Source organism: Myotis davidii, unplaced genomic scaffold (genome assembly GCF_000327345.1).
Source record: "Myotis davidii unplaced genomic scaffold, ASM32734v1 scaffold104, whole genome shotgun sequence".
NCBI lineage: Eukaryota > Metazoa > Chordata > Mammalia > Chiroptera > Vespertilionidae > Myotis > Myotis davidii.
In genome coordinates, this window is record NW_006296625.1 from 5,940,764 (window position 1) to 5,954,231 (window position 13,468).

The 13,468-nt window shown below is 37.5% G+C and overlaps 1 protein-coding gene across 1 annotated transcript in view; it reads left to right on the forward strand.

Annotated features, from left to right (window-relative positions):
• SH3BGRL2 (SH3 domain binding glutamate rich protein like 2) overlaps positions 1–13,468 on the forward strand; it is a 63,380-nt gene that overhangs the window by 43,382 nt on the left and 6,530 nt on the right. The window contains exons 2-3 of the mRNA XM_006772190.2: positions 1,016–1,201; positions 12,277–12,357. Of these exons, the coding sequence (XP_006772253.1) occupies positions 1,016–1,201; positions 12,277–12,357 (267 nt within the window). The remainder of the gene's footprint in view (positions 1–1,015; positions 1,202–12,276; positions 12,358–13,468) is intronic.

Sequence of the window (13,468 nt, forward strand, 5' to 3'; positions counted from 1 at the left end):
CTCCTCCCCAACATCTCCTCCATCTTCTACTTCTTCTTTTTCTTTTTTTTTATCAGTGAGGAAGGGAGAGGGAAAGATAGAAACATCAATGATGAGAGAAAATCATTGCTTTGCTGCCTCCTGCATGCCCCGCCCTGGGGATTGAGCCTGCAACTGGGGTATGTGCCCTGACTGGCAATGGAACTGTGACCTCCTGGTTCATGGGTAGATGCTCATCCACTGAGCCATCCCGGCCAGGCCATACTCCTGAAAACTTTTAATGATGGGACCATATTCATGAAATATTGTTGAGTTAAAGGAACAAGGTGCAGCTATTTTTTTGTTTGTTTTTACTGATATCAGAGAAAGGAAGGGAGAGGGAGAGAAAGATAGAAACATCAATGATGAGAGAGAATCATCAGTTGACTACCTCCTGCACACTCCCTACTGGGTATCGTGCCCAAAACCCAGGCATGTACCCTGACTGGGAATCAAATCCAGACTTCCTGGTTTATGGGTCGGTGCTCAACCACTGAGCCACATTGGCCAGGCAACATCCAGCTATTTTACCTAGTGCGACTCTGTGAAAGAAAAGACCAATTAAGCTGTAGATGATTATAATCCAGCAATAAATGCTCTGTGTATGTGTGTGCGCGCATTATCTATTAGTATATGTGCAGGGCAGGGAGGTATGGATAGAAAGAAGCTGTATGAGTGTCTTTGATGTATCCTAGTATTGAGAATGTATGAGGGTTTAGGTGCTCACATATTAACCTAAAATAGTTAATATAGGTTCTTAGAACTGTGTGAATCTCACCTTACCTAGTCTTTTTCAGGCAATCTGAGTTGTGCCCCAGAGTTCTGGGGAGTCTAGGTGAAGAAATTCCTGTGTCAGGACTTGCTTAGACCTCTGCTGGTATCCACAGAGTGGACAGTACATGGCGCCTATGTAAATCGCCTTTTTTTGGTATCAATTTGGAAATATATACATATTGTTTCAGAGGAGCATTTCTCCTTATTTGTCTTCTCTTTTTAGATAAAGAAGAAGCAGCAAGATGTGGTTAGATTTCTGGAAGCCAACAAGATAGAGTTTGAGGAGGTGGATATCACAATGTCAGAAGAACAGAGGCAGTGGATGTACAAAAACGTGCCCCCAGAAAAGAAGCCCGCTCAGGGCAACCCTCTGCCGCCTCAGATATTTAATGGTGACCGATACTGTGGAGTAAGTAGCTAGATTGTTATTACTCTATTTCTTTGCAATACTCAGATCACAAAGTCACCTAGAGTACAGTGGGTTTTTTTCAGTTAGGACTGTAACCTCTTCATACAGTGCCTGTTCAGATCCATTAGTCTAATGGAGGGTGAAGTTGAGGAGGGGCAATGAGTCCAAGATCACAGACATGTGTGTGAGTCTGAGTGCATGTGTGTCTGGGAATTTTCTTGTCTCTGTTTGCTTTAGAAAAGGGGATGGAAGGGAAGCTGTGTTCATGATTTCGTTGTGTACTAAATTTTAAAGCATATTTTTTATTAATACATTTTGGGGGGCAAACTAGGAGGAGTAATTATTCTTGAGTGTTTTTCCTTTTACAGTATAGAAAAAAAGCCAGATGGATCATTATGAACATGTAAAATACATTAGGTGCCTTCCTGCTATATGTAGCATATGAAGTCCCTTTTGTCTAATTATCTGTTTTCCTTCTTACTCTTAGGTTAAGAAAAAAAATCAAGAAGTTTCTTTTTTTATTGATTTTAGAGAGAGAGGGAGAAAGAGATAGAAACATCAAACCCAGGCATGTGCCCTGACTAGGGAATCCAGCTGTTGATCTCTTGGTGCATGGGTTGATGCTCAACCACTGAGCCACACAGGCTGGGCTCAAGAAGTTTCTTTCTCATGAATAATTAGAATTTGCCTTTTGCCAGAGCTCTAAGTATATAAGTCAGTGTTTATTTGGAACCTATATTCCAGTGCTTTAGGATTGCCTGGAGAAAAGCAAGGAGCTAAGCTACAGTGCTCAGGTGCTTGAGGTGAAATGAATAGCTAGGTTGTCATTAGGGTGGAGAAAAAAGATAACAGTGTGTTTGATGGTTTGCAAGGAAACAGTTTCCTGTGTGCATAAGGAAGAATGAGATATGAAAACATTAAGCCATAAATATTGTGCACAGAGTTCTTACATACATGTCAAGAGGAGACTCCGGAACATAGCCCTAGAGATAGATTTGAGTTCTACTACTACTTTATGTTGGCTGTGACACCTTTGGAGAGTCACCTCTTTAAGCCTAAATTTGCTCATCTTTAAGCAAGGGGTGATATTATATGCCTTCATAGGATATTTATGACTGTTCTAAAATATTTAATAAGAATAAAGGTTATTGTTTTGTGGGATTTTTTTAATATCATGATCTCATATTTTATTAGGGGAAGAATGTGGTAACCAAGGGTACATCCCATTCACAATTACTGAGTCTAGAAAATGTACTTTTATGCCTGCAGACCAAAATAAGGTAACAGTTGAAAATGTGTGGGAACTATAGTTTCAAAATAAAGTAAAGCTATTAGTCAAATAGTGCTAGAAGGCTTAAAACAAAGATCTAGTGATTTTCTGTTTCTCAGACTTTGAAGGTATGAAAATGCCATTATTCTGGGCTTGTAGTTGAGTGCTAGTTTGGCTGGGTATAGATTTCTAGACTGGGAAGAATTTTGATGGTTTTGCTTCAATATCATTGTTTCCAGTTCTGCAATTGAGCAGTCTAATGCCAGTTTCCTTGAACTATTGTATGTTTTTGTCAATTTCTTCTATGCAAGTTTGTATATGTATATATGAGATTCCTAAAATTTTTTGGTGAATTATTATAATACTAGAGGCCTGGTACACGAAATTCGTGCACAGGTAGGATCCCTAGGCCTGGCTGGTGATCAGGGCCGATCGGGGCCTTCCCTGCCTGGCTGCCAGCCGGGGCCTTCCTTCATTCCGTGCCACCCCCTGGTGGTCAGTGCACATCATAGTGAGCGGTTGAACTCCTGGTCGGTCAAACTCCCGAGGGGACAATTTGCATATTAGCTTTTTATTATATAGGATAAGCTAGCATTAATCACTGGGATAAGTGCTCAGTAGATTCTTATATCTAAGAATTATATAATTGAGTCATTAAATATGTCATTGCTCTTTCTCTAATTAACTAGGACTCTGCTTATTACACCCCTCCCCATTCCCAGCAAACCTATGCCTCATTATTGCTATTACTAGAGGCTTGGTGCACAAAATTTGTGCAATGGTGGGGGCCCTCAGCCCGGCCTGCACCCTCTCCAATCTGGGACCCTTTGGACATCCCTATCACAATCTGGGACTACTGGCTCCTAACCGCTAGCCTTCCTGCCTGCCTGATCACCCCCTAACCCCTCTGCCTGCCTGCCTGATTGCCCCTAACTTGCCCTCCTGCCAGCCTCATCACCTCTACCTTGCTCTCCTGCTGGCCTGATCGACCCTAACTTGTCCCCCTGCTGGCCTGATCACCCCTAACTTGCTCCCCTACTTGGCCCCTGGCCTAAGCCACAGTCTGGCCTCCCTCTGCAGGAGGCAACTTGGTGGATCAGGGAAAGGCACCGCCCCCATTACCCCGCTGCTGCCACTGCCAGGCTGAGCCTGGGCCCTTCACAGCCACTGCAGCTTTGTCCGGAAGTAGGTCTAGAAGGTTGTCTGGAAGACATCCGCTCTAATTAGCATATTACCCCCTTATTAGTATAGATGACATTTATCTCATAGAATTTTTTTCTTCACATCTTTGCCTTTAATTGGTTTCTGAGTTCCTTGTGCTCACTCTCTGTAGGCTCCATGGCATGTTTATCTTAGTATCTGGTACCCATCAGAATGCTAGGAACATAGACCACATTTAAAAAAAAATTGGTTCTGTGAATGGGTGAACAGTTCCACAGATGTTTTCACTTAGCAGGGAACTACCCCATTTTGTTGGGTCTTACCTTGTCAAGGTTCTGAGCATTTGTATCCTCATTTTATTAATAAAAGTCAAAGCCAAATGTCTCAAAAACAAGCTTATTAAAACTTATAAATTTTGCCATGAAATCTATTTCAGAAATCTATTTCAGAGCTCTATTAGAAGTTCACATATCCCACAGGTAGAACTTCCTTTGGAAACTTCTTATCTGAATTAGAAAATCTGTATTCCAAGGCCTCCCATCTATAAAGTCACTTCTCACGGAGAATCTTCTCCTTTAGATATTTTACTGTAAATAATCGTATCTGGCATCCTCCCAGCTACTAGGAAAGGAAACGTGGGGTGTTGGGGAAGGGGTGATATAAAGTCTTCTTTATCACTGATTGCTGATCAGGTGTATGCCCCAAAGCATAACATTTTAGATAATTCTCTGCAGTTTTATCTCTTCTATATAACCCCAGTTTTTATTCTTCTGTCTATAAATGTTTAATCTCCCATTTTCACCTTACTGAGATGTTTGCTTCAATATTCTACAGCGATGAGTCAGTCCCTGGGACATATTTTTCATAAAAATGACTTGTGCTGTGAATATTGAAAACCTTCAACCAGACAGTTTCAGGCCACCCCAATTGCATGTTTAGAAGTCTATTTTAACTACTATCCAAACTGCAGTTTTCTTTCTTTCTTCCTTCCTTCCTTCCTTCCTTCCTTCCTTCCTTTCTTTCTTTCTTTCTTTCTTTCTTTCTTTCTTTCTTTCTTTCTTTCTTTCTTTCCTTTCTTTCTTTCATTCCTCTCTCTCTCTTTCTATTTTTATTTTTTATTGATTTCAGAGAGAGGAAGGGAGAGGGAGAGGGAAATAGAAGCATCATTGATCGGCTGCCTCCTGCATGTCCCCTAATGGGGATCAGGCCCCAAACCCCAGTATGTGCCCTGACCAAGAATTGAACCGTGATCTCCTGGTTCATGGGTCGAAGCTCAACACTGACAACACTGGCCGGACAAACTGGCAGTTTTATTTTTGTTAAAAATTTTTTCTCTTTCTGAGCCTATGTAGATAAAATTAATGAAAAGAAAACAAAACCATTAAGGCCATGTTAATATCAACGTTAAGACAATAAAGCCTGTTGACAGGAAGGGTCAAAGCAAGGAGTCAGTTTTCCTGTCCTTTATACGTGCCCTCCCCCAGATTCCCTTTTACAAGGTTCTTAAGTTATTACCACTCTATTTCATATACTAATATATGTATATTCCTTGACTTTAACTGTAGACAGTGTTTACTTTTTTTTTGAAAGATGGAGATTTGCATTCTTATAACTTCTCTTATTTCTCCTCTGTTTTGATTTAAACACACACTTTAGCATTGCTAAAATTTATAACAGTCCGATTCTCTTCTGCAACTATAGTAACTATTGTAATATGTAAACATAGATTATATTTTTATTGTTTTAAACATAGAAATACTATTCTCTACAGAACTGCTTAGCTCTGTGAGCAGTCACAGAGGGCAGTATATAATCCTGTTTTACTAACCCCTGTGGTGTAAAAGGGAGTGACAAAAATGTCAATATCCAAGGGAGTCTCTTAGCCTTTTCACTTACTCCGCGGGGTAGTTATTAAAATTTTATTGCTGGTTCCTTTTCCTATGTTTAGCACAAAAATATTTTCCATCCAATTTCAGTTGGTGCTTGGGTACATGTTTTTGCTTGTCTTGCCATTTTGTACTAGTATGGTTGGAAATAGTTAACATGAATTAGGAATTTAAAATCTTGAGTTTTGGTCTTACTCATATTTTTAGTATTTGGCATAAAAATTGCTGAATGAATCTGTTTTAGACAACTGCATCTTACATATCCATCCAGGATTGGAACTACCAACTGTTTTTTTTCCTTCTCTACCAAGATTTCATAAAATAGAATATAGTACTGTCTTCAACCACTAAGTCAAGAATTCTGCTCAGAGGATACCCTCAGGCTTAACTGAAAGGAGGAGGAGCGCTTGGCCCAATTTAACCCCTTCCCCAGCAGAAACGTGTATACACGTTTTCACAAAATGTTCTTTTTTCAGTCGTCGACGAGTATACTCGTCTAAAAACTTTACCTTCAAAAACCAGCTACATACGTACCATTCTAAATAATTTCATCTAGAAACTTTCTGAGGAAATACTATTCTTAACCACAAAAATGGGAAGAAAAAATAATTACAAACTGTTTTCATAACCAGCATCAAAAATACTATATAGAACCAAAATAAAAAAATTAGTCTGAAAAAGAAACGTTTTTAACAAAAAAATTATTGGGGAAGGGGTTAAACAGCAGCAGTAACTCTTATCATCTTAAAATGAATATTTTAAAAAGATTTTCATCTTTTGGAGAAACTCAATTTGCTTTGGCACATTTAGAATTGATTGCTGCCACCATTTCCTTCTAGGCCATGTGTTGTTTTGTTCCCTGCAGCCTCCTGTTTGGATATGCCCTCGGCATGTGGAAATAATGTGGGTCTGTCCACTAATTGTCATTGGTTTAGCGTGGGAAGCGGCACCACTTCTCAGAGTGGCTGTTTGGGTTCTCCCCACTGCTCTCTTAGGAAACGCTAAAAGGGCAAAGAACTTTAAGGTCTTTGTCTCAAATGCTTGTCTAGTCCACAATAGTCTAATCGTAGTGGCTTATGTCCTTAAGGAAGTTCTCTGGGAGAATGAGACCATTGTGAACTCTACCTGTTTAGATTTTATCATGCACTTATAAATGTCTCTAACATTGGTTTTCACTTGAGCACAAACAGAAGTATAGGTAATGGAAGTTATTTTTTTTTCTTCTTAACAGCCATTTAGCTTGTTTTATTCTTAAAATTGCAGCATTCAGATAAATATTCCATTAATAATTATACTCAGGCTGATATCTATATAGTCCAGAAATATTTCTTTTCATAAGCAGTCGACACTGCAGACAAAGGGAATTTCTCATCCTTTTTCTTTAATGTAATAAAAATGTACCAGCTTCTGAAACTAGGCAGTTTTATCCTGAATATGCTCTGTATGTTTGTACCCTTCTACAAAGGTTCTGTTAACTGATCATTAACAGAAGGTTGATTGTCCTAAAATGTGTCATTTGCGGACATTTATTTACAAACACTTCTGAGTGTCTGACTATAAGGAATTCAGCAAGCCTATTTAGAAACTTGAGAGTGAGTTTTTACAAATGGTGATTTTAATGTTTGCAGTATAAACCGTAATATATTTTTTTTAAATATAAACCTGATAGGTGAAATGAATTTGCTAATAAGCAGATCTTTCTCTTTTATTGGGGAATTCCTAAGGCCACAATAACTTATACTAATAATCAGTAAGATTTGATTTTAAATTTTCTAATGCTATTTAACTCTGAAGTTATTTCACATCATGCTGTTTATTATATCTGGAAGGAGGTATTAACGATTCAAAAATCCTAGATTTTAAATTATCAATCACATACTCTTTGCCTATACATGACAAGGAAAGTAATTTAACTTTTTACACTTTGAGATTCATCAGACCACTCAAAAGCTTTTGAATGTCAGAAAGTAAATTGTGTACATAATTCTTTAAAACCTGTAATTAATAGAGTAGAAATAGTATTTATTCAAATTATGTTACTAGCATGAGATTATCTAAAACATGGCACATCAGCCATTAATTAGCAGATAGCTAATTCATCACTTGACAAGTATTATTGGTAACCTAGTGTGTTAGGTACTTTTCTAACATTGACTTTTAAAGATTATTTCATTAAATTATTCTGCTTTTAAAGTTAATTACCAAATTTTACATTTGTCACTTGGAAGGAGTTAATTACCTTAAGTGACAATTTCTAAACTCTTGGGAGGATCCAATTCAGTCTTCAGGTAAGAAGCCCGCCCCCTAGCTATAGTTATGTAGTAGTGCGTTAAAAGTTCTTAAAAATAATGCTTATAATATTAATGACAGAGATACAGTTAAAGAGGATTATTTAAAAATCTAAATGAGAAATGTTGCCCTTCTGAGATTTCTAAACTGAAATTTCTAAATACTTTTTTTGGTAACTAAAATTTATAGTTTTGTAGAGAATAGTTTTTTTAATATATTTTATTAATTTTTTACAGAGAGGAAGGGAGAGGGATAGAGAGTTAAAAACATCGATCGGCTGCCTCCTGCACACTCCCCACTAGGGATGTGCCCGCAACCAAGGTACATGCCCTTGACCAGAATCGAGCCTGGGACCCTTGAGTCTGCAGGCCGATGCTCTATCCACTGAGCCAAACCGGCCAGGCAGGACGAGAATAGTTTTGATTGAATGTTAAATGGATTCTTTATAAAGTTATATATTTTCTTTACATGTATAGATTTTACATGTCCTGTTTTATGTATGAAGAATGTTTTGTGAAAGTTGACCTTATTTCCAGTTTTATGATTTGAAGAACTGTAACTATTTTTAAATTAAGATTTTTAACATAAACAATGAAACCTGAATTATACACATTGTCATGGTAACTTGCCTTTTGATCTGTTGCACGCAAGATATTTTCATGTTAGCATTTCAGTCTTTTAAAGTAAAATTCACACTACATTTATAGAGATTGAGTCAGGCATTGTTTCTCATTTTTTATTTCTTACATTATTTGTTTTTTCATTCCTGCATTTCACACTGACCATCAGAGATTATTAATCAAGCAGAAGGGTAAAAAGGCCTTTCAAAATTCAAAACAGGGATAGCATTTTGACGACTGAGTCACTAGTCCTAATGTTTTCTCTCCCACTATTGTCTCTTCCTTTTCCTGTTCAGTTAAATCAGAGAGAGGCAAAATTTTCAAATAGGTATCTTTAGTAACCAGAATATTTGGGTGACTTTACCCCTAGACACAACTAACAGCCCATTTAAGAGCTACTCCGCTGAATGCTCCATCATTTCATAGAATCATGAGGCTTTAAGGGACTTCGCTAGTATCTGATGCAGAAAGGAAGTAATAGTGTGAGGAGGTTAAATGAGTTGATCAAGATCACATAACTCGGGAGACTGCAGGACACCACATGTATAGTTCCCTGAGCATATATACCATACAGAATCTGTGAACAAGATAGTTGTTGGTACATGGAAATACAAGACCTCTCTTCTCCTCAGTCTTGACTAAATCAGGGCCACATACAGCCTTTTAAGCCATGTTAAGAATTTTAATCTGTATTGTAAGGACAATGAGAAGCTTTGAGGGAAAGAATTTAAGAAGAGGGCAATATGATCATCATCTCATTTTTAAAAGAGCAGTCTATCTTCACCTGAGAATGATGGGTTAGAAATAGGTTATATTGGAGAAGGGTTGATAAATTGAGGTGCTACTGCAGAAATCTAGCTTCAGTTAGGGCGATGAAATGGATGTGGAAATGGAGAGGTTAAAGGAACATGTAAGATAGTTGTTAGCTGAGGAAAGGGAGGAGTCCTGTGGTAACTTGATTTCTTATGTGGTAGAGCCCATTAGATGGTGGTGCCATTTTCTTAGAGGCCCATCTTGTGGTGTGGCAGGAAGATCATGAATTGTGATGTAAATCCCTTATGTTTAAGAGTCTGTGAAGAATTAGTTATTATATAGAACCAGAGTTGAGAGGAGAAATCAGAGCTAAAGATGTGACTTTAATTAGGGCCATGGCTCTAAATGATATTCTCTAGGTAAAGAATTTAGACTGAATAGTGGCCGAATATGGTAGGGGTAGGAACAAATACTAGTACACCAGTTTTTGTATGGTGGATATCTAAAAGGATGAGATAAATCTGGCTGTAGTGTAGCCATCTCCCTCTTGTTACCACATTAAATATGCAATAAATGATCATCTAGAGAATATACAGGGTGTCCCCAAAACATGTATACATACTTTAACAACTGATAGCTCAATTGATGTTCTTTCTTTTTAGCCAGACTAGGCTTTGAACAAAGGAAATTCATCCTACTGGAAGTTTGAAAACGCAGTTCAAATACGAACACTGCCTTTATAATTATTCAAAGGGTGTCTCCCCAAAAGAGTATACTCTCTTCAACAGCTAATAACTCACTTAATTTTCACTCCTTTTCAGGTTTAACTAATTTGAAATAATGGATGAAGCTAGGCTAAGCTTTGAACAAAGAAAATTTATCCACTAGACTTTCTTATGGGGATACATAATAGATAAAGCTTATGGCACAAAACCAGCAAAAGTTGACAGATTGAGGGCACACAAACACTGAATGAAATGATTCTTGATGTTTGTGATTCCATTGCTTCGAATTATCAGCAGTGCCTGGACCAGAAGGTCATGAGTTTGAAAACAGGCGTTGACAAAAAAGTTACTCATTTCTGTAGAAGTGTGTATATATTTTGGGGGGACACCCTATATATATCGAACAGGATTATTTCCTGAACCCAGTGAAGTGTCACTCAACTGTTTGGAAATATCTTTGTTATAAAGAATATTTGTAACATTTTCAGTTAATGGTATGTTGCTTAAATTCCACATCAAATGTAGACTTGCATTATTTGTGACATAGTTTTCTTAGAAAAATTGTAAAATTTTTCATAAAATTCTACAAAATCTGTAATTCTGTAGAGTTACTGCTCCACTAATAATCTTCACTTGGGTATCTCATATAATTTCTCAAACTTCACATTTTGAAACTCAACTCCGCCCTCACCCTGCTGAAACATTTGTACAAGAAAGTCTCTACATGGAGTCAAATTCAGATTTTCCATCAACTGAGGCAGGCTTTGCAAGAAGCAGATCTCCACAAGTCATTGACTCTCGTTTAGATTCCTAGATAGGTTTCAACAGTATCTGTGATGCCACTTGTTCAGCATAGCAGTGGATCATTAGGGTTCAGTGACTCATTTACAGAGTGCCCCACACTTGGTAAGAAGCTTCCTAGAGTACAAAAAACATCAGTTACAACATCAGTGGAATTGGGCCCAAATCTCAGCTCTCTCCTGTATTAGCTGTCAAACTTGGGCAACATTTTTTTTTCTTTCTCTGAGCCAGTCTCCAACCTGGTGGGCCGATGATGGATTGATCAGAAGGCGCCTCCCGCAAAGGGAATGCCTGAAAATGATTCTGGTCCTTGTCTGCTTACAGAATTCACTCTCAGGATCGCTATCAAAAGGGACTTCTACCAAATTCTAAAACTGCTTTATATCAACTTAGAAACCGTGTAGTATTACATATGCAAACTTTTGAAAAGAATCAATTGAAGAGCTTATTGACCAGAATTCCTTAATGGTTTCTTTTGTGAAAGTAGGAAGAGAACAATGATTCTGCTTCTGAGGCAAAGGTAAATGTCATAGAGAATATAGTTTTCTCTAGCTTTTATTTGATCTTTTTACTCTCTCTGAAGACACATTCTTTAAGAATGTGGACTTCAAAGGCAGAATAGAAGCACTCACATTGACACATGGAGACCTTTACTAGTACAGGTTTCTGTTCACCCGGTGATATATTTTTTAAAAGCCCTAGATAACAGCCTATCAAGAGTAGAATTGGGAGGCAGCCTTCCATATTGAAGTGCTAGAATAAAATCTGAGGTCACAGTGGTTTCACACAAATAAATGTTAGTTTGGCCCACAAAGGAAAGAGAGTGTGTTTGATTTCATTTCTGTTGTCATTGTTTTATGTTTTAATCCTGTCACAGGCTTTGGATTAAAAACTTGTTACATTTATCATCATACTCAAAGAAATTTTTAGGCTTAAGCAGGACAAATTAGTAGATTTATATAGCTCTTCCCTGACCTGGATGGAGCAATGGTACATTTTTTATTTTCATGAAGAATTTGTGTGGCTGGCTGGGCTGCTGTGGCTCAGCAGTTGAGCATCGATCCAGGAGTCAAGAGGTCACTGGTTAGATTCCCGATTCCCAATCAGGGCACATGCCTGGGTTGTAGACTTGATCCCCAGCAGAGGGAGTGCAGGAGACAGCTGATCAATGATGTTTTTCTCTCATCTGTGTTTCTATCCCTCTATCCCTTTCCATTCCTCTTTCTCTAAAAATCAATAAAGGAAAAAAATTATTTTTAATTACAAAGAATTTGTCAAGCCCTGGCCAGTGTGGCTTAGTTGGTCAATTGAGCATTTTCCTGTGCACTGAAAGGTCACCAGTTCAATCCCAGTCAGGGCACATGTCCAGGTTGTGGGCTCAATCCCCAGTCCCCAGCTAATTGATGTTTTTCTATCTCTTCCTTTCTCTCTAAAATAAATGAAAACATTTAAAAAAAAAAAAGGAAGAAAGCAGTCTCTCTAAACAAAATTTGCCCGTAACACCAAATACAAAGATAATTGTTTGCTTTTGTTTATTTTCTCCTCTTCCCCCCCCCTTTTTTTTTTCTAGGATTATGACAGTTTCTTTGAATCAAAGGAAAGCAACACAGTCTTTTCATTCTTGGGCCTGAAGTCACGGTTGGCATCAAAGGTGGGTAAATCTTCGCACTTTAAAATTTGCTTTTCTTCAGTTGTTCTTAATTGTTCTCAATTGAAGTTAAACGTGTTAGAGGAATGCATATATACCCTAAATATTTAGCTTTCGCTTGTTCAAATGCATAGAGACTGCCCAGTGTAAAAACACAAAAAGAAGCCTAGTATTTTTTTTTTCTTTTCAGTGTTCAATTGCTTCCGTATATTAGTTTGTTTTTTATTTATAACTTAATTTATTTATAATTTATTTCCCCTTCTTCCAAGAAGAATTTGATAGCAAAAAGTAGTAGGTACTTTCTATTTTAAAGTGCAAGCTTACAAAACACTTTGTTTTTTTAAATTGTAGCATCAAAGCCATATTTTTAAGGTCTTTTGCATGTTTTTCATTTAATTTAAAAGAGAGATGGTCTGCATTAACAAGTAGTCAACCTTGAAAAAACCCTACAATTCTTAAACTAATCAAAATGTTTTTAAAGCTGCTTTATTGTGTCATAAGTCTTTTAGAGAACAAACGGCTCAAGGTTTTTAATATTTAGGTGTAGAAATGATGTATATTACCACAACTTTGTGAAGCACATGGGTTCACTTTCAAATTAAAAAATAGCATTTCCTCATTAAATAAGGTGATATGTTTATTATTTCCCCTTTTAAAGACAGTGTTTTTTAATTTTATTTTATTGATATTTAGAGAGAGGGAGAGAGAGAAGAAAGGGAAACACTGACATCAGAGAGAAACATCCATCCGTTGCCTCCCATACAAGGCCTGACCAGGGATTGAACCTGCAACCTGGATATGTGCCCTGACAGAGAATTGAACCCACAGCCTTTTTGTATGGGATGATGTTCCAACGAACTGAGCCACACTAGCCAGGGTGACACTGGTTTTATTCTGATTGTGAAAGTAGCTTAGGCTCATTTCGAAAAATTGGGAACATACAAAAATGTGTTGGATAGAAAATAAAAATCAACTGTTAGCCCACCACCTAGAGATGACCACATTAACATTTTGGTGTATTTCCTTGAAATCTTTCTATACCTAGCAATTGAAGTTTTTACTGTATTTCAATGAGACTGAGTTCTAACGTGTCCTTTTTAACACTGAATTGAAA